Raw genomic sequence first — 22,116 nt, forward strand, 5'->3', positions numbered from 1 at the left:
CGGAGCGCGGGTGGTGTTTCCGGGGGGCTGAGCGGAGTAGCACCACAGGCGGGGCCGCTGCTACCGCCCCTTCCGCCGACGCGGAGAAGCGAGGGGCGGCCGGGCCAGGCGCGCAGGATGCTCCGGTCGCTCTGGAGTTTCCTCAAGCGGCACAAGAAGAAGTGTCTCGTCCTCGGCACATTTCTGGGTGGTGAGTGTCTGGCAGCCAGGCCGAGCGCCCATGGTGGGTGGTAATAGGGCTCGGCGCGAAGCTGGCTGTTGGGCCTCCCCGCTGTCGCTGAAACGCTCCTGCTTCCCGCTGAAGAGCCTCCCTCAGAGGCTGCGCCCTGCGAACCTCCGGTGCTATGGGAGGTTCTCCGCTGGCAGGAAAGCTCATCTGCCTCCGGGTGGTCCCGGTGCCGGCCGCTGGCGTGACCGGCCCAGCAGTGCAGCGGGCCCGGCTCGTCCTACATCGCTGCCGTTGTGGGCGGTGGGCTGTTGCGCAGGGAGTTCCGTGATGGCGTGAAGCCGCTCTTCGTCTTGCTGGTGACATCAAGTGCACCCACCGACCGCCTTTGGGGGAGCTCAGGTGGCAGGAAGATTTTTCTTGTAGGGAGGGATGAAAAGCTACATATCGCCTATTAAGACCTGAAACACAGGGATTCAGGGTGCCTCGGGGTTCTTACGGTGCGTGTTTGTGTTGGTTTGAAACAACTGGGCAAAGGGTGAGTGCTGTATTATTTTCAGGACAGAGGCTGAAAGGTTGTGTTTTTAAAAGTGTTTGTGCTTTGCGGTGGATTGCCAAACATAAACCAACTCCAGACACAAAACTTCACTGGAGAGGAGGATTTACATTAATTATTCAAGCCGGTTTTTCTCCCTTAAGGTTCTTGTCTAACCTGTAGGGTGGTTATGGTCTGGTAAGCTCCTCCTTTTCCTGGAGTTAACATAGAGTTATTTTTAGTTAGAACTGGATTTAAAATAATATTTCGAATCTTTCTGTTTAATAATAAAATGCATATATGTGCAGCTGAAGATTAGATACTCCTCAAAAGGTAGACATGTCTTTGCATGCTCAGTCATTATGCAAATGAAGCAGAATTAAATGTTACAGAGTTGCTAAAGAAAGTTTGTGTGGACTAAGGGCTACAGTGTTTTTGCAGTACATATTGTGTTTTAGTCAAGTGAAGTCTCTAGTGAAGATGATTTGCATATATACTTGTGACTTGCCTTGGTTGTTGTGTCCTTTGCACCCGTTCTGCATTAATTCCTTCTGCCTTCCAGAGAATGATAATTAATACACTATAATAGGTTAGGTTATAATGGCTACTGGAGTACTTGCCACAGTTTCTCCCCCTGCAGGTTTTCTGACCCTGCAAGTGCTGCAGAATCTAATGTTTATCAGTTTCTGAGCCACCACACTTAGAACCCACCATGTTAATATACCATGCTGAAATCTGCAAGCTGTTTGCCCTCCCTTTCTGCTGTCTTTGTGAGAGTGATGAGCAGACAAATGGGAACAGTGAAAACAGCAGTTGTCTAAGTTTTAGCTAGTAGATGTGGATCAGTGTTCAAGTGGGGAGGCAGGTATCAGGGAGGTTGTGGTTCGTTCCAGTCCTCATAGCCTGAAATTCTCAGTTGATCATCTGCAAACAGCCCTCTGCCATCCCACAGACCATCTTCATATTGCAGCTTTTTCCCTTATGATTGGTGCTGTTTATGTACAGTTCAGTGTAACTAACTAAAATGCTACTGACTGGATGAAGTACACTTGAAAACAAGCATTAAAAATCAGGGACTAAAGTCAAATCATTTAAAGTATGACCAGTCCAATAAATTTCAACTTCTTACCAAAAATACTGAACTACGCTGTTGTTGCCTGCAGCAGGGATCGAGTATCTGTTTCCTCAGGCCATGTTGTAATTGAGAACTCCATAGAGAATTGTTTTTTTTGTATTTGAGACAAATTTGTAAACCAGGGCACCCACAAGAAGGGAGAGCATCATTAGCTGCCACCATGTTATTTTAAGGCACCCTGGCAGATAGAGGGATTTACTGCAGAGTTCTGTGTTAGAGTTGTTCAGCAGATGATTTGTGACTGTTTGGCCATCTACGTATTAGCTGTGGATCAGACCTTAAAGTAACTCCAGGATCTATGCTGATGCTACTAGCAATGAATCAGAACTCTGATATCCACAACAGACTCTCCTCAAAAAAATATTGGCTAATGTTGAAAGGTAGAATGCAACTTTATATCACTGCTTTTATTTGAAGACAGAATATTTGGAAATGAATTAACAACTTAAGCATCCAAATTTGCTGATTTAATACCAGCAGCTGGCATCTACATCTCTGATGTTTGATTAATTTATTTTTTTAAGAGCCATAGGTGCATTTTTCTGGGAAGCAAGATATAACAAGGAAAATGGGACATTACAGGGTTTAATGATTTTTGGTCTTTAACTGGCTTATGGTCAGAGATTAATGTGAATATTTAATGATTCATTAGACAGTGCAGAAGAATCTCTACATTATTATGGGTAGCATGTAACAATGTTATGTTACTGAAAAATTGTTGCACCAAAATCCAAGTCAGTTGGTAGATTTTTCTCTGTTTACTGAGATGGATTCCTTGTGTGTTATCAGTGGCTGTCATGCTTAGTGTAATTTCTGTCAATCACAACACAGCAACAGATTTTCTTTTTCTTCCTTTTGAAGATCGGAAGTTCATAAAACGGAAGTTCAAACTGAGGGAAAAGCAACTAAAATAGGTATCATTTTCCCTTAGTTATAGAGTGGCATTGAGAAGACCTCATCTTAGCAGAGACACTGTGCAAATCCTTTCTTCAGATGTCTATACTTTAAGTGTTATAAATCATGTACTATAAAGGCTTAAATTTCTTCAGTCAAGCAAAATCTGGTGCTTTGGAATCAAACCCACTAGAAATATTTTAAGCAGAAAGCTAACATGATGAAGCTACGAGGACATGTTTTGTTCACTTGGATAGGTAGATTTACCTTGAAATGGAGTTTGTCTTGGTGCTCAGCGTTCAAGGCAGCTTTCAATGACTATTACAACATGATTTACTGTTGAATTCTCTTGCTGTAGTAGAAGAGCAAGTTCAGGGTGTGTCTGCAATATATGGTTCTGATTTCAGTGGTGAATGAATTATTGCTCAATTTAATCTGTGGCAACCTTGGACTTGCAAAACCACCATTTCAGTTCAGAAGTCTGCTTAGCAAAGAAAGTTGTCTTGGTTTGTGGGTGAGTGCAGGGGTAGTAAATAGGTTTTGGTAGAACTCAGGGCCAAGAGAATAAGGTTTTAGTGGCTTCTTTAAATATAGTTTTCAACCATAATGGGACAATTGTATGTCAGTTGATTAATAACTTGCTTGTACATAAGGACAAACCACAACTTGTAGAACTGCAGGCTTCGCTGTGTCAGTGCAATTTCTGCATAACAGAATTCTTAAAACTGAATGTTTTCCTTTTTTTTTAATAATTTCTGAGAGCAGTATGGCAGCAAGAGTAAAGGTTAGTTAAGGATATAAAGAGGTTTCTTGAAAAACTTGATGCCTCCTAGTTACCTGTCCATCTGCTCATATCTCCATTTCACTTGTGAAAAAAGGAAAGGGCTGAGGGAGAGGTAAGCCATATCTTTCATTGAGAAATACCCTACCTGTTTGAGGCCACAGGCATGAATATGTAAAGGCCTGCAGATTTTGTAAGCTACTTCCATTGCTTAAATTTAGATGGGAAGAGATTGCACAATGCTACAGCCAAAGAGGCTACAGAGACAAATTTGAACATGCTTATCTCAAATTCTCATTAACAGGTGAATCAAAATGTTGCTTCCACAGGATATGGGTATTGTAGACCTCTGGTGTTCCCAGTGTTGCAGAACGGTGTCATGGTTTAAATTTGAACAGCAACCACACAGCTGCACATCCACATTCCTCCCTACCCCCAGCTGGATGGGGGAGAGAATCAGAAGGGTCAAAATAAGAAAACTCGTGGGTTAAGATAAAACCAGTTCGATAATTTTAAAAATTAATACATAACAATAATAATAAATTGTAAGAAAAAGAAGCATGGAAAAAAGTAAATATTGGATAAAAAGATAAGAGCCGGGGAAGAAAAGTGATGCAGAGTTGAAAGCATTTGCTGACCTTCAATTGATGAAAGCCCAGCCAGTCCCCAAGAAGTGGCTCCTGCCCCCCCAACCTCCCCCTGTAAGTTTATTGCTGACCATGACATCATCTATTAGGGAATATCCCTTTAGTCATTTGGGGTCAGCTGTGCCAGTTGTGTTACCTCCCAACTCTGTGCACCCCCAGCCCACTCACTGGGGAGAAGCAGAGAAGACCTTGACTGTCTATAAGCTCTGCTCAGCAATAACAGAACCATCCCTGTGTTATCGACTGTTTGCAGCACAAATCCAAAACACAGTCCCAAGCCAGCCATTATGAAGAAAATTAACTATTGTAGCCAAAGCCAGCACAGACAGTCAATACAAATGTAAGTGCATTTCACTCTGTAGATCAATTTTAAAGCAGTATCAATTGTAGCTCAAGGTCCTTACCGAGGTTACTGTACCTGAAGGTTTTCTTACCAGGCGATTTAAGTCCTACTTTGTACCACTGACCTGCTTTTGAACTTTAGGAATCAGTACTGCTGGGACTATAGTTGTTTGCATAGTTCACATTTTAATGAAGGCAGAAAAAGTTTTTGTAGACATCATTTGGGCAGTTTCATTATTGCTGAATTTCCTTAATTCCAGGGCTTGTATGGAATGTATAGGAAAGCTTCAGTATGACTTCCCATCTTTATAATAGCTTAGCTATTATAAAGATGGCATAAGTAAAATGTTTGTGCTGCCAGTTTTTAGAGACCTCCTGTCCCAAGCTGAAATGTAAAATCGAGTTTTATTAGCTGCTATGAAAAGTTGGTGTCCACCTTGCTTATTTATAACAACAGAGGCTTTTAAAATGCCAATTTAGTTTCTTACAGGTACTTTAGGTGACTTGACATTATGGCAATTCTTGGGATGGATGTGGCTTTCTCTGGTCCTGTTTCCAACTCCAAGGGGATGATACTTTCATGAGATGAATTCAGCCTGGACCTTTTAGAAGTGTGTGTTATTTTCAAGTCTTCTGAATTAATGCTCCATATATCAATATAGATAGGCAGTTATTCTGAAGTAAATTGTGAACATGCACGCAGACCTTCTCCCATGCTGGCCGATCCTTGTCATGTCCTGGGTGCCAGAAAATTGCAGAGGCGTTGGTGTTGTGTTCCAGCACCAGTGAATAGTGGGCAGAAGTTCATGGTCACAGACAAGACCTGAATTTCCAAAGTGAGCTTCTATCCCCTCCAGGAGGCTTAAAGGTACTTGTAAGCCATGCAGTTACTAACAGAGGCAGGTGGCTGACATCCAAATGCTTTTGTTGGTTTTGCATAGGCTTTGTGGATGGTGTAACTTTTACCTTGGTTAACTTCTAGTGCATGGCATTCCCAAAGGTGAGAATTGTACTAGAGGAAGTGACATGTGCTATAGTAAGGAGTCAAGGTTATGGCTTAGTTCAGGGGAGAGAAATAAGACTAATAGTAGCTGGTGTTGCATCATCTTAGATAAGTATTTCTTTCTGGAAGCTCCTCATTAAATTTGGATGACTGCTAATGCAACTTTGGACCCTCATGAGATGTGGCAGCTCTTAGTACAGAGTAATCACACAGCTTTAACAATTGAGTATTGAGCAATCAGCTGTCTCAATCTTAATTATAAAGGTACTGCCCCAGCATTTCACTCAAGGGCATGCACATGATTCTTCTTCAGTTGTTGCATGTCTGCCTGTGTCCCATGTACCTTCAGGAGGAGTCCTTTTTTTTTATACTTACAACATTTCTGTTTCAAAACTTGGAGTTAAAGGATTTATTTGGGGGGGTTGAGGGCAGAATAAACAAATGAATATGTAATGTGAAAAATGCCATGAGATAAAATGATTGGAAAAATCTTGTGTTCAAAAATTTTTTGCTAGTACTATAAAATGATTGCTGTTTCAGTATGTTAGCTGAAAAAAAATCATTACTTTGACAGTTGTATTCTAAGTACATATTCTTGTCAGGAACTGATATTTTTTTCTCTTAAAAACAATCTGATTGTTACTTATGACGTCTCAGTTGATGATTTACAGTGGCAAAATCATGTTTTATGTATATGGAACCATAATATTAGAGTTTGCATCTAATGGGGAGAATGAATCTAATGGAGCCAGCAATGTGTAATTGCAGCCTAAAAAGCCAACCATATCCTGAGCTCAAAGGAAGCATGGCCATCTGGTCAAGGGAGGTAGTTCTCCCCTCTACTTCACTGGGGTGAGATCTCATCTGCAGTACCATGTCCAGCTCTGTAGCCCTCAGCACAAGAAGGACATGAAGAAGGGCCTGTTGTGACAACACAAGGGGTAATGATTTTAAACTAAAAGAAGGTAGAATTAGATTAAATATAAAGAAGAAATGTTTTACAATGAGGGTGGTGAAACAGGTTGCTCAGGGAGGTGGTAGATGCCTGATCTCTGGAAACATTCCACATCAGGTTGGACAGGGCTCTGAACAGCCTGATCTAGTTAAACATGTCCCTGCTCACTGCAGGGGGCTTGGACTAGTTGACTTTTAAAGGTCCCATCCAACCCAAACTATTCAACGATTCTACATGGTGAATGGTCAATCTGCATGAAGGCTAAAGCAGGGGAGTGTCTTCCCCATTTTTATTTTATGAGGCTTTTGGGAAGCAAATGGAAGTGATCATGGTTGTTCCAGACTGGTCTGGCTTGTAGTGGCCTATTAGAAAATGTAATGCCAATATGAATAGCTGGATTTTTTTTTTCAGACATAACTTTTGGGGCATAAAACTGACAAGCCTTTTGAAATACTGATGGTAGTTTTAGAGCATGCATTGAAAGATTTTAGTGACCTAAAACATGTAGCTGAATTGAAAATCTTGTGGAATTTAGTGGGGTTTTTTTCTTAGTTTGTGTGGATTTGGCTTACAAAAATAGTTACAAAATTTTCAGCATTCAGCAAATGTCACATGCCTCATTCGTTCAGATACTAACTGTTAAAGGTGAAAATTGAACTTTGAAGAAAACTTTGTAGCTCTGTGTATATGACTTTTGAAAGTGCTTGGTAGTGAAAAACAAAGACTTAATTTGATACTCACGTTTCTTCTGTGTACCATCATCAACTTGACAGAGTCAGAGGTGACAGTACTTTTGAGTACTTGGGGAATTGCTGCCTGGTAGATAGAAGATGATCAATTTGTACAACAGTCTTTTCTGCTTTGGTTTCTTCCCTTCCCCACCCCACAATTGTTTCATGAGAGAACATGAAGAGAACTTGTTATGCACCTAAATAGGTAACTACTGCATACAGTGCATACAGGAGGCAGCAAACAAACTTGGTACACCGGAGGTGTTATGAGAAGCCCAGAGTGAAGGGTGAGAAATAAATGCAACGCACCTTACAGCAGGAAAAATTGCAAAAGATAAGTCTAGAACATGTAATAATATCTTGAGGAATGGCTTAGGAAAGGAAAACAAGATAGGAAAAATGAGAAGAGGGCTGCAGGCAGCCTGGAGAGATCTCTGAACTCCTGGTGGTGTGGGAAGAGCAGTTGGGGGACGCTTCAAAGGGACATGTGTTGGGACAGGAGTAAATGTAAGATACCTCTTCTCAGGAATGTTTCTTATCCTGTTTCATGTTGCTGCCCTTGGCATTTTAGTTTATTTTGAAAACATAATTTCTGAATATTACAATACTCAAGACATATCCTCAAAAAAACCCACCACCCTTAGCATTTAAAATTGAAGAAATAGTCTGAAGGTGCTTTCCTCACATTTTTAAGGCTTTTAATATGGAAATCTCTCTGTAGGAGTCTATTTACTGGGAAAATATGGGCAGAAGAAAATCAGAGAAATCCAAGAACAAGAGGCAGCTGAATACATTGCCCAAGCACGAAGGCAGTATCACTTTGAAAGCAATCAAAGGACATGCAATATGACAGGTAAGATAAGGAAATAGTTACTGGTTTTAGTAAGTGGAATGATTTGGGGATTTATGCTACATATTGGCAGGATATAGGAATAAGAAATGCAGGAAAATGTAAAATCTTAATTAAATACTAGTGCATAACTAGAGTAATTTTGCATAATAAAACCAAAATCTGAAGAACGGAGATTGAAGGGAATTGTAGGGGTCCTCTTAAGCTTTGATTTGAATATAATGTATACAAATATATATGCAGGTTGCAATTTTTTTGTCACTTCCAAGATTCTTCCTGTATTGTCCTGAACTGTGTGTGGTATTGAGGTGTGAAAAAACACCCAGATTCAAACAATACTGACTTTATAGCAGGATTTCCAACTCAAACCATTCTCTGATTATCTTCTTATAGCATGTTGTTTGTGAGCTACACAGAGAGCTTGGTAGGTAATTTGTATTTACAACTGTGAAGAACATCAGCCTATTAGGTCCCTGCATCTGAACAGTTAAAAGGTACCTGGCTAGCAGGGGAGCGAAAAATTTAAAGTGTGTGTTGTTATATCATTGGTCTTTGGATTTTTGGACTGATGATAGGGTAGAGTTTAACAAAATCCTTGTCATTCTTGTAAATGCAGGCCATTCAAAAACTTTCTATGAAACAAACTGGGCAGCATTTTCTTCTCATGTTGACATTTGTAATGGCTTATTGGATGGCTGCAAATGCATTCTGTGCACTGTTATCCTGACCTGAAATACTCTATTTAATTTTCGTCTTTTTCATTTTGCAAAGCTTCATTGTACAAAATACCTTCTGTCTGACACCATGCATTCTTGTCAAGATTTTTCATAATTTCATTCTTAGTATTTATTAGGTTCTGTGCATGCTTTCCCATCATGTAAGAACAAATTGGGCATTGAATATTCTGGAAGAAAAGGATTTTTTCCCACCAGCTTTTTCTTTTTTAAAACATGGCTTCCTCTGGTTCAAGGGAAAAGACGAACTTCAGATCTTACTCTTCTCAATTATAGAAATGGAACTGTAGATTTTCACCAGATTTGTTCTGGGCAGTTGAAGATAAGTATATGCAGATATGCAAAGTGTGAGTACACATCTGCATCTGGAGCCAACAAGGACATGTAGCCAGCTAAGGGCAGCATTGTGCCCAAACTCCCAAGCAGCATGCAGGTAATTGCAATTCTGAGTACTCACAAGTTTGCTCTTCTGTTTGCCTATTGCACACTGGGATTTACATTGTACAGCAGCTGTTGGGCAATAACTGGGGATAGAAAGGTTTCTGATTATTTAATTTTTTATGTTGACAGATTATTTTTTTCTTTTAATAACAGTGCTGTCAATGCTTCCAACACTGAGGGATGCCTTAATGCATCAATTAAATTCTGAGTCTCTCACATCTCTTCTTAAAAATAGGTAAGACTGTTTTGTTAACTGTTAAAGATTACTTGTTTGGATCACAAGATAAAGGTTCAAATTATGTATTTATAATGTAGAAAACATCCAGGAGTCTGGTTTTGTGTCCCATTGAGGCATTTAAATTGTTTTTAAATACTATGTAATTTTTTGTTGTGTCATTTTAGGTGTATTTTGATAGATATGGCTGGCATTTTCTAAACATTACAAGAGATAATCATTTAAGATGCTGCACTGAGAACCATGTGGGGTTTGGGGTTTTTTTTGTTTTTTTTTTTTTTGTTGAAGTGCTTATAAGCAGATAAAAGTACTTAGAGGATCTAGTCTTCTCTTGAACAGGACATAGTAGCTTCACTGAGTTGTTGATACTATGTTTGCGAAAATGGTTATGTAATCTCATCAAGATCAGACATGAATAGTAGTAGAAAGTTTCGAAGATGAGGTTGCAAATGGATGTAAGCTATTAGAGTTGTTTGGTTTGGTTTTATGTTGATTTGTTTGTTTGTTTGGGATTTTTGGAAGTAGAAGAGATACGGCCATTTCATACATTCAGAGGAATGCTTCCCTTTGGTTTCCTTACAACTGCAGGAACAAAAAGCCTATTTTAAAATGCATAAAGTGCATAACAGCATACCTTAAAAGTAGAGTAAACTGCCTGGTATTTGGCACAATGGAAGTGTTATGTGGGCAGTTAACACAGGGTTTCTGACTCACTCTAGACTGCCTTTCTAGTTTACCTCCCACCAGCTTATTTATATAGCTATAACTTCAGCTGTCCAGCAGTTAATAGATTGACTATCCAGTCACTGTCCTTTTTTCAGCTAAGAAACTCCCACAACAAGGCAACCAACTGTGATATTTAAAGTAGGAGTTACAACCTGAAAAATGCTTTTATAATAGGTTATCTGAGAATTTGCAACTGTAATCACACATTAATTTCCTCAAGCAGCAAGAAATTAGGAAAAGTTACTTTTAGTGGAATATTTAATGCAATTGTCATAGAGTTATGAATTAACCTGAATGAATAAGCGACCTTATGGATCACCAGATTTATATTCTGTACTGTATAGCAAAATAGTCTAAAAAGGTCTGTAACCTTTGTTCAGTCGTCAGGATTTGTAATGCCTTAGTTTGTTCTCAGTAGCATGCATTTGTTTATCCAAATATATCTGGTGTCTCTAGCTTGACTATTTGAAACCATTTACAGGTGTGGTGACATATTTCTGAATTCCAGTAATCCCAGTGAAAAGGGAGGTGAGACTTTTTGATGATCACAGAATGATAGGGGTTGGAAGGGACCTCTGGAGGTCATCTACTTTCAATCCCCTGACAAGGAGGTTTACCTAGAGCAGGCTGCACAGGATGGCATCCAGGCAGGCTTTGAATGATTCCAGAGATAAAGACTCTACAGCCTCTCTGGGCAGCCTGTTCCAGTGCTCTACCACCCTTGAAGTAAAGAAGTTCCTTCTGTTTAGGTAGAACTTCATATGTTCAAGTTTGTACCTGTTACCTTTTGTCCTGTCACTGGGTACCACTGTAAAAAGACTGGCCCCATCATCCTGACACCCATGTTTTAAGTATTTATAAGATCCCCCACCAAGTCCCTCAGCCGTTCTTCACAAGAGAGATGTTCTAGTCCTCTACCTTTGTAGACTTCTGCTGTGCCCTCTCAATCAGTTCCCTGTTCTTGCACTTGAGAGCCCGCAAGTGGACACAGTATGCCAGATGAGGCTTCCCCAAGGCAGAGTAGGGGGGGAAGATAACCTCCCTTGACCTGCTTGCCACTCTCCTCTTGATGCACCTCAGGATGTCATTGGCCACAAGGCTACATTGCTGACTCATGGTGAATGTCTTACCCACCAGCTCTCCTGGGTTTTTTACCACAGAGCTGCTTTCCAGCAAGTCAGCCCCTAACCTGTACTAGTAGAGGGGGTTATTCCTCCCCAGGTGCAGTACCCCACACTTGTCCTTGTTGACCTTCATAAGGTTACTCTCTGCCCAACTCTCCAGCCTGTCCAGGTCACTCTGGGTGCCAGCACAGCCTTCTGGTGCGTCAGCAACGCTTCCCAGTTATGTGTCATCAGCGAATTTGCTGAGGGTGCACTCCATCCCTGCATCTGGGTCACTGATGATTAGGTTGAGCAGGACTGGACCCAGCACTGACCCCTGGATAACATCACTTGTTGCAGACCTCCAATTAGACTCTGAGCCACTGACCCTCTGAGCTCTTATCTTTCAGACAGTTTTCAATCCACCCCACTGTCCATTCATCTAACCCACACTTCCTAAGCTTGCCTGTGAGGAGGATGATATTGCTGTGCATTTCTGAAAACAAGTATTGTTTTTAAGTGCTGGTTATATGCAATATCCTGTAAGCATGGCCATCCATTTGGAGTGTATCTTAGAGCAGAGTTTTTGCCTTGTTGTTTCCTTTATTGACTTATGCTGAGGAAGTTTTAACTAGATGCTTGAACCTTTTGAACTGACAGTGTAGAAAAGGATCTGGGAAGGCACTGATGATGCCCTGAGGGCACATTCCACTTTGAAGTGAGTCTTTGAAGAAGCTCTGCATCCTTGTGCTACACATGGAGGTTTAGATTTGTTTTCTTTCCACTTCCATTTGAGAAGATGAATCAAATTGCTCCAGCGGTTTGAACACCCTTATTGTTGCATAAACAAAAGAATAGATGTGGAGATTTACCTTTCTTAATGTCCCTGAAGAGGTGTTTTCTTTATCTCACATAATCTGTGTTAGGACTTAACGTGTTACGGATCTCTATTATCATGTGTTACAGATCGTGTCATGGCTAGGGCAAACTCCTTGAACTTAAAATCCATTCACTTCCTTAACTTAAAAACCCTTTTACACTGTTTTAGTAATTTGGGGTGACCAGTGGTAGGCTGTGAGTATGAGCAAGCTAAAGTCCTCAGTCTATGTGAGAGACTTTGAAAGAGGGAGAGGCACACAAGATGTTCTTGCACTGTCCTCATTTCAAAGCCATGTATTTCAACAAAATGAAGTACTTGCTGCTGTAGCCTTGCAGATGTTGCATATCTCACATCTATTCAGCAGTTAACTTTATTCCATTTTTTTTTTTCCCATTGACTTTGGTTTCCATAGCAGGTAATGCTTTTACAAGTAAGTGTGAAACTAAAGTTGAGTTCTGAGTAGCAGCTGAGTCTCAGCAAATTGCGGCAGATGACAGTTGAAAACCATTTCCACTGCTAGGCTTAATACTTGCAGAATGAAACTGTCACCTGGCTCTTGCCTTATGTTGTGAGGAGAAACTTTGTAAGCATGAACTCTAGAAAATGTTTTGACAGAATTGGTGGAAGTGTAGTTGGCTCTCTTCACTTAGGATGGAAAACTTTCCACTTATAAGCAAAGATGCCATTTTGAGCCATGTTACTTTTTTTTTTTTTAATCTATAGAAATACTGCTCTATTGTTTTAACCATCTTTGTTTTGCTTTAGCTTTTAAAACTGTTGATTTAGCTTGCAAAAAATGTGTAAACTCTTTCTGTATGTGCCATGGATTCCTGTATCTCTTTCAGCTCTCCTTTCTTTAATCTGTCTCTTCACTTTTTGGAATTGTAGACTTCATAGTAGATTATATCTGTTCATTTATATTATTTGATAGCAGTGAGCTTAGAAATTCATTGATTATGCAAGTGATACAACAGTCAAACTAATGCAGAGTGCCTGTGTTGTGCCTGCAAAGAGAAGTGATTTCGGGTGAAAAGTGTATTATGTTTTACAAACCAGGTTACTGAAAAGTCTAGGTTAATCTGAACTATCTGCCCTAAATATTTAAGCATTAATTCTGATCCTAAGAAATGTTTCTGTAAGTGACTTTCCCAGTGTATTTCCTCCATCATGGATACAGTAGCCGTTCTTTAATGACAATGCTTACAGAGGCCAGAGCGTCTGGAAACCTTTTGGATGATTAGCTTGCTCTTATCTCTGCTACTGCTGCTATATTGCTAACATTACTTCTGAATAGTAGTTATGTACCTTAGATGGTTCAGGAGTATCTGCACACTCCACAGCCTTGCTCTTTTGATTGCAGAATATATAACATTTTGGGAATTGATCAGGTCGATAAACGCACCTCAACAAAAGGAAAAAGATCAGATTGTGCTTGTGTGGATGGCATAAGACTTTTCAACAGATGGTCATGAGCTCTTTGTGTTCGATGATCAAACCTAAACCACATCAGGTAGTGGTAAATCTTACAAGAAAATAAGATGTTGAAATTCTGATCCTGTGTTTACTATGCACAGGTGGATATAGAAAGGTCTGAATTAAGTATACAGAGGATCGAGGCCCCAGGAAAGATGACATTGTCCCATCAGTGGACTACTTCTGACTGCTTAGTGTAGTAGCTCAAAATTGATAATACAAGTGTGTAATTGGCATCACTAGATACTACACTTATATGTTAAAGTTTTTATATCTTTTCTGTGACTTTGTAGTGTTTTGGCTATATACTCCCTTCTTGCATGAGGTAAATCAATGTAGAATCTGTTCTGAATAATTAACGTTGCTAAATGAGCTATTTCATTTATTGATTTCCAGGGAAAGTAAACTTTTTAATGTTTACTATTTCCTTTTTTTTTTTCCTCCACAGGCCAACAAACAAGTTAGAAATATGGGAGGATTTAAAGATAATAAGTAAGTAGAAATGAAAGATTCCATCTGCATAATCCTGATCATAAATGTAAAATGTCTCTCATACCCTTTTAAATGCACACTTAACACTAGGTGGTTGTTTCAGTAGATATGAATACAGCGTAACACGCTACATGGTAAACCCGCTCCCTGCCCTCCTCCTCCCAAAAGCTGCTCATGATAGAATTTTTCATAGCCTTGAAGGAAGTAAGAAGCTCAGACATCCAGGTGAAGAATTTTAGTGGCCTTCATGCTACCCTGCATGAAAGCTCTGTGAGAACTTTCTGTGCCATCACAGAAAAATCAAATTATTTTTGCAGGAAGTTCTATACTGAACCTAACAGAAAACATCCATCAGCAGTGTAGGCCATCCCTCACACAGCATGCTGTTTCCTCTTTTCAGGCCTGTTGGAGAGAACCACTGTAGCAGTGGTTATGAACACTTTGTTTCATCTTAGTTATTGGCTGATAGAAGCAGTGGAAAAGAAGAAAGAATAGTGAAGTCAGATAATCATGCAGTGAAATAGTACTGAGCTGTTTTTACTACTTTAGATTCCTTGGTACCATTTATTATCCCTACCACCCCCCTGGTTTTGTCTTTGTTTTGGTTTTGTCTTTTTCACAACACCTTTAAGGATCCTAATTTTGATCTAGCTCATTCTTATCCTTGTTCTTGGTACTCCGCACTCATCTGTATTTATTCATGTCATTTCTTTCAGACATCCTCTGTTGCCTAGTGGCTGATAGCTGATGTTTGTTATAATTTTCTTTCTTTAGATATTAGCTGCTCCTGCCTTAGGTTACTTTTTTTCCCAAAACACTGTTACACCTTCTGTGCCTTAATTGCATGACGAGGGCTAGCATACTGCGTTCATTTCCTGGCCTACTGGAGAAAGATGATTTGACAGTACATCCATTTTCCTTCTGGAGCCACTTGTGTATTTTTTTTCCCCCAAAATAGCTTGTGCAATATGTAAAATTATAGGACTTTAAATGAGATAGTTTAGATGTAAGCTCCAGCACATATTAGACTCATGACCATCTTGGGTGTGTGTTGTGAAAAACGTGTGTCATGACAACCAGTGAGAGAAACGTGACTGTATATAAAAATCATCAGCCCTTCTTGGGTCTTGGAGAGCACTCTTCCTCCTTGGCTCACCCTTATTTCTTTGACTTTGAAGTTATTTTGTTGTCTCTTTTCAAGGTTTCACAAGAAGCATTGTAGCTGTATATAGTACCTGTATGCTAGTAGTCCTTTTGAGAGTCCAGTTAAATATTATTGGCGGTTACATCTACCTAGATAATGCTGCACTCTGCAAAAATGGCACGGTAAGTTCCTTGTTTTGTTTTAAAGGTAGAATTACCACTCTCTCAGAAGTGAAAGGGTTATTTAGTGGTGGATAAAAAGAGCATAGTTTAATGTTTTAGAATGAAACTAAGAGCTCTTGTAAGAGTGGGAGCATTACTGGAAGCAAGATATATTGGTGTTTTAATAGCCTCTAAATTTGGATGGTGATACTGCTACTTCACAAAATACTAGCAATATTGAAGAATACCTTTTGTCTGCATTTTTATTGCTTAAAGGTTACTTCATATCTAAACATCACAATAATTTATTTGCTTTTAATTTTTTTGTGAAACAGTAATACTGTGTGAATAATCCAAGGTAGGTATGCAAATGTGTGTATGTGCTTAGGTCTTCCTAGCACATACATCCACTGCCCCAGTTACATTTTCCTAGGGTTAAAGAAGAAAAATGTTTTCTGTGATATTTTGACTATTTTGTTTAGCTCCAAAAGGCCATTTATCTTAAATGTCTGTTGGTGGGCCCAAGCAAGGAAGAAGGCTTTTGAGTTTTGCTTCTGTAGAATCATAGAATTGCTTTGGTTGGAAAAGATCTCTAAAGATCATCAAGTCCAACTGTTGATGTAACATAACTGTGGTCATTAAACCATGTCCCAAACTGCCATGTCTACATGGCTTTTGAACATCTTCAGGGGTGGTGACTCCACCACCTCCCTGGGCAGTCTGTTACAAGGCCTGATCACTCTTTTGGTAAAGAAATTTTTCGTACAGTTGCTTATTAAAAATAGATGAATCCCACAGGAAGGAAGTACCCATGGCACAGAGTAAGATTTGCAAATTGTTGGACAGCTCATCTGAAAATAATGCATACAAACTTTGATTAGTCAACATATGTCTCCTGTGATAGCTCCTGCTGTGAGTCAAGGAACAGCATGTCAGGGCAGGTCTGAGAAGAACTTCATTGGGGGAGGCCAGAGTTGATGGAGGTCATGCTTAATTTTGTGAAACCTGAAGAAGTGGGTGTTTTTTGTTTGGTTTGTTTTTTAAAGGGCAAGATGAGTACGGACTAGAAACGTTTCTTTTCTGTTGTTTTTCCAGTAGCGAAGTAGGATGTCAGAGCCAACTCTGAGGCACTTTGCTGGAGCAAATTGGAATCTTGTCTCAGTTCTTGAAAGCTGCTTTTCCATTGGATAGGCTTTTGTTAGGGTTGAGCATAAATGCTCTCTTCCACTAGGTTTAATTTTTGGGGTAGTGGAGGGTGCAGTTTCCCCTGCAGTGCTGGTTTTGAAGACATTTTTCTATTTATGAAAAGTGAAGGATGTTTCTGTGCCACTGAAGGTGGAAGAGAAATCTGTATAGTACTGAAGAATGGCAAGATCCATAGGCTGATGACAGGAAGAGAGTCAGAAGATAGAGAGTTGTGTGAGAATAGGGGAATCCATCTGTTGCAGGGGATTATGAAGATTAAGGAAATTGGTTACAACAGGTTTGAAATTATTTTTACATTGTTCTCTCTTGCTGACATGTCACAGAACACTTTATTATTTTTCCCTCACAGACACCACTAGCTCCACCTGAAGTTCAGCAGCAATATTTATCAAGTATTCAGCACCTTTTAGGAGATGGTATGATGCTCATTTTAAGCTAGCTACACTTATAAAAAGCTGCTTTTTTCTGGACTTGGGAAATCATTAGAATGATTTTGACACTTTTCTTGTTTTAGGACTGACTGAATTGATAACCATTGTCAAACAAGCTGTGCATAAAGTTTTTGGAAGGTAAGAGTCTCTCATTTTTGGTGGTTAGCTTTTAATCTTTGTTGTGATGACTGCTCTCAAAACAATGATTTTTCTTGGAATAGATACAAAGGAAGGCACACTGACTTCTTCCAAAACAATGTTTCTATTATAGCAAGCTGTCTGCCAGTGCAAACCAATCTAGCAGACTGGGATCCTATTACTTGTGAATGTTTTTGTTAAGAGGACAGAGCGTCATTATTCACTTTGCAATCAACACTGTAGACTTTTTTCCTTTCCAGTATTTCCCTTAAGCACACCCTATCTCTTCTGGAGCTGGAACAGAAACTTAAAGATATCAGGGAAGCAGTGGAACATAAGGATTCAGATCAGATTGAATCTTACTCTCCCTTATGTCATTATCTGATGCCAGATGAAGAAAACCCCCTGGCTACTCAGGTACTAGTTTCAGTTTCTTTCATCTACCTTTTTTTATTCTGCCTTTTTTGATTGTTTTGGGGAGGGAAGGGTCCATAACAGTTATCTGGTTGTATCACGCTATCTGTATCAAACAGTGATGCCTCTTCCATCATAAATCAAGTGACCATATCTCTTCAATCTAGGCAAAGTTCTTTGTTCAGATTTGACTGAAAACAAGTGTGATCCTCGGAACGTCGGCATTGAGCTCAGGAACACACAGCCCAGTTACTGCTTTTAGCCTGTGACATACACTGTAGCACAATGCAGCTTGACTCAGTGGGGTGCGTTGGAATTTCCCCCCCAACATTAACTTTGCCACACTAGCTCAGTTTGGAAGCAAATGGAGCTGTATTTACAAGCCAAACTACAATCTCCAATGGAATGCAATGAATGTGTACAAATATACAGTATTTACAATATTTTCAAGAATTTACAATTAACAGACAGCACAAGGACCCCTCCTGGCCAAAAGACCGGGGAAGAAGCTGTGATGGCTTCCCACCTCCCTGCTTTCCCCTGACCCCCCCCCCCCTTCCTGTACAAAAGGAAGAGAGAGAAGCAGAGAAAGTTAATACCAGACAAAACAATGCAGTCAAGGTCAGCAAAGCCTGTTAGCATCTCCCCCAGTGAAGAAGCAAGAAGAGAAAGATTGTTTTGGGAACAAGATCTTATGGGAGATCCCTCCAATAGGATTGTTTAGATAATAATTTATTTTCCTTCTTACACCCAATAGTGATTTATTTACATTTTTACTACTTTCTGCTCAAGATCTGTGGAAAATTTTAAAGGCACAGTCTTCAACTAACACACTCAGCCTTAGCTAAATTGCATTACTTTGCACTTGTGTACCAGCAAAGATCACGGACAGTTGTAGCATCTTGGCTGATGCACAAGAAGGTGATTGTGTGCTGGAGTCCTTTGTTGTTTTGGGCTGGAAAATGAGCAGGAGTGAAGAGAAAGGTGTCTCTACTCTCAGTTGTAACATTACAGTGATTTTTCTAAAGGCATTTGTCTCAACACAACAGGTTGAAGAAAACTCATCCTTGACTTGGTATTACACTAGTATAGAGAAGAAACTTAGGCTTCAGTGATTAGCTACATGCATTTAGCTCTTTTACTGAAGATGATATGCAGGCCTTATTTTAGTTTCAGAGGTCAGAAGCAGAAAGAACACTTTGCTCAGTTAGTCTGGTATTTCCTGCTAGTACTGTTTTTAGGTAAAAAAAGGAAATTTAAATCCTACAGTGATCGTTTAAAAGGAAAATTAGAACATAAATTATAAAGAATCTCATTCATGACAATAAGTCTTTTATTTTAAATAGACTTCATTTACACATCTTAATTCCGTGGTACAAAGTATCTATTTAATCCTTATATTTGCCAATGGATTTCTTACTAAATAGTGCCTGTCTTTGCTTTTTCTAGGCCTGTGGACTCACAGAAAGAGATGTCACTACAATTAAATTACTTAATGAAACTAGAGATATGCTAGAAAGGTATAGAGAAATGTCCTGTATTTGTAGTAAACTCCCCCTCAGAACTGTTGTTCATGTAAGACAATTACTGTATCAGAAGCTGTCTACCTTCATTTGTGAAATGTGACCACTTTGCTGCATTATATTTTTATATTCAGTAATTGTAAGCTGAGATTTTCAAGATTTGAGAGCTCAAACTCTTAAGAAACAATCCTGCCTTAATGGGAGGCCCAGGATGTGCTTTCCCATCAGACCCCCTTATTTCTTCCTTACCTTTTCTGTAGTCACACAGAAATAGAGGGGTGCTTCTCTTCTGCTCAAATGGGGTAAATTGAGAGTAATTTTATTGGATTTACTTGCTTTGATAAAATTAACACCAGTTTTAGCTTATCAGAATTTATTTTAGTGCATGGTTATGAGAGTGATTGTATGCATCCTTTACCAGAGGAGCTACCGAAGTGAGGCTTCTGTGGTAAACATGAAGGAACCAGATGGAACCAAACTATTCTTAAAATTTAGCTGCCAGTTATTAGTTAGAGAGAGAATAGAAGAATGCTTTAGATTTATCTGGGTTTTAGTAATGTTGAGTTCAGGTGTGTTACAGAGTTATTGGGGACCTGGTCTTTCTTGGAAGTGGTTAAACTAACGGCCTTGTCTGGGTCACACATCCTCCCTTAGGGGAGGGACATCTGTAACACTAAATACTTGCAGGATTTTGTAGTTTGGAGGTGGGGGGAAGGAAATTTTAAAACACCAAAACCAAACAAACAACAAAAAACAGGAATCAAAACTTTTTTCCTTTTTTTTCTCTTCAGTCCAGACTTCAGTACAGTTTTGAGCACATGCTTAAACAGAGGATTTAGTCGACTACTGGACAATATGGCAGAGTTTTTTAGACCAACCAAACAGGACCTCTCTCGGAATGGCTCTGTAAATAGGTAATATTTTCTTTTGTTGTGGTTGCCATGTGAATAATGCTTTGGATTCACAGTGAATTCTGGAAAAACGCTGTTGATTTTCCTGCCTACTGAAGTTCTCATGCAGAAAGTTCTGCTTCTTGTTCTTCAAGAACAAATGCAGCCTTCTCACCTCAGTCATCTAGACAATTTAGGAGTACTGTGTGTTTTGCTAGAATTTTCATGAGGTATCTTTCCCATCATTGCCTGCACATCCAGAAGTAGAAACCAGACCTAGACTTTCCAGTCTTTGCCTGAACACTGTACAAGCAGACTACCTTCTACCTGAGAATTTAACAACCACTTACACACATGCAGATGTGAAGACTCCCGCTAAACTCTATTTCTCTTGCATGAGAAACAAGTATGAAACTGTGCCTAATAGGAACACCCATTGAAATTTGCTTTGCTATTTTTCTATATTAAATTGAAGACTTGGGGGGGGGGGGGGGGGGAGGGAGGGAAGCTCTTCAGCTGTACTTTTTAGTTTGTCTTTCAGCTCTCAATTTTGAAACAGCAATTACCTGGAATTGTAATAGTCACAATTTAGTGGATTTTACTAATATCAGAACAGGTCTAGGTCAGTATTTTTTGTTCTTTTCTAGTCTTTCTGGTGTCAGTCTTCCTTTAGCCAAGATAATACCAATAATCAATGGACAGATCCATTCAGTATGCAGTGAAACACCCAGTCATTTTGTTCAGGTAAGAATGTTGCTTATTTTAAATATTCCAAGTAAAATTTTGAAAATAATGTAGTATTTTTTTTAATGGTGTGCTTTGTTCTGTTTTAATGTCAGTGGCTTTAAAACATAAGTTGAAACAATTGGTATAACTTAAACCTTTTGTAAATTTATGTCTTCCAAAACTATGCTATTTTTCTAGAACCTCTTCCCTCTGCTAACCTGGGCAGAGCACAATAATGTTTCCTGCCTTGTTTCTACTGACAGTTCTGCTCATAATCATTTCAAAACCAAGAAATTTTAGTTACTTGTCTGTGGCAGTGCCAGGTGCTTTTCTCTTGATGAATTATGTACTGAAGCAAAGCCAGAACAGTGGTGGGTATTGTTTGCTTAATCAGTCTCCTCTTTGAATTTCTTCCAGGACCTGTTGATGATGGAACAAGTGAAAGATTTTGCTGCTAATGTTTATGAAGCTTTTAGTACACCTCAGCAATTAGAGAAATGAATTGCACATTTACAGGAATAGATCATGTATTTATAGCAAACTCCTTGTGACTACTGATGAGACAGGTTCATTTTATAATGGGGGGGTGGTAGACCTGCAAGAACATTCTGAAAAAAGTGGGTGCAAACCCATATTTGTTCTAACAGAATTGTTTCAAACATCCATTAAAAATATTCTTCTTCAAAGAATCACTGTATGTAGAGACTTTTCTATTAAAAAGTGGTGAAACTCTTCATAATTAATTTATTTTTATTGCTTCTGAAAGGCATCTGGTGGCAGTATTACAAGAAGTTACTAAACCCCTTTGTTGGCCTGGGGTATCTAAGTTTTGGAGCAAACTAATGATAGTGATCTAAGAATAGCACCTTGGTGAAATGAAGTAAGGCTTCTTTCTTCTTCTCCTCCCAAATGTTTATCTTTATAAAGGAAACTTTTTCTTCCTTAACTTCCATTGCTTTTCCAACTTTTTTTCTTCAGAAAGCCTTTGCCAACCTACGCAGGTTTCTCTTGATCAAGCTGGGTGATGGTCCTCTCTCTGTTGCTTAATACTAAAAGGAATATGGATTTTTTAGAAGTTCTCCTGTTTATGCTGTTCAAACAGCCACACTGTACACATTAACTTGTATATATTTTATCTTACTTTGTATTAATTTTGAGCCCAATTGTCTGTATTGTAATAAAATATTTTAATGTAAACATTTTGTGTGTATTAACATTCCTAGCAGGAAAGGCAGTAACCTCATTTGGCCCATTGCTTAAAATCTTGACAGTGGTGAAAGAATGACTTACACAGTCATAGTTTTGTGCTTTTTAACATTGCTCAGGAGAATTAAAGGTTCGGTCTCTACCTTGGAACAAG

The 22,116-nt window shown here is 39.3% G+C and overlaps 1 protein-coding gene across 1 annotated transcript; it reads left to right on the forward strand.

Annotated features, from left to right (window-relative positions):
- Window positions 1-117: 117 nt before the first annotated feature.
- On the forward strand, window positions 118-21,437 carry PEX3 (peroxisomal biogenesis factor 3). The gene is made up of 12 exons (XM_054395038.1): window positions 118-190; window positions 7,911-8,042; window positions 9,368-9,449; window positions 14,080-14,123; window positions 15,325-15,449; window positions 16,984-17,050; window positions 17,149-17,203; window positions 17,464-17,620; window positions 19,067-19,137; window positions 19,932-20,054; window positions 20,678-20,774; window positions 21,174-21,437. The coding sequence occupies exons 1-12, from the start codon at window positions 118-120 to the stop codon at window positions 21,255-21,257; spliced, it is 1,110 nt and encodes a 369-aa protein (XP_054251013.1). The 3' UTR covers window positions 21,258-21,437.
- Window positions 21,438-22,116: the final 679 nt, after the last annotated feature.

Source organism: Indicator indicator, chromosome 2 (genome assembly GCF_027791375.1).
Source record: "Indicator indicator isolate 239-I01 chromosome 2, UM_Iind_1.1, whole genome shotgun sequence".
Taxonomy (NCBI): Eukaryota; Metazoa; Chordata; class Aves; order Piciformes; family Indicatoridae; genus Indicator; species Indicator indicator.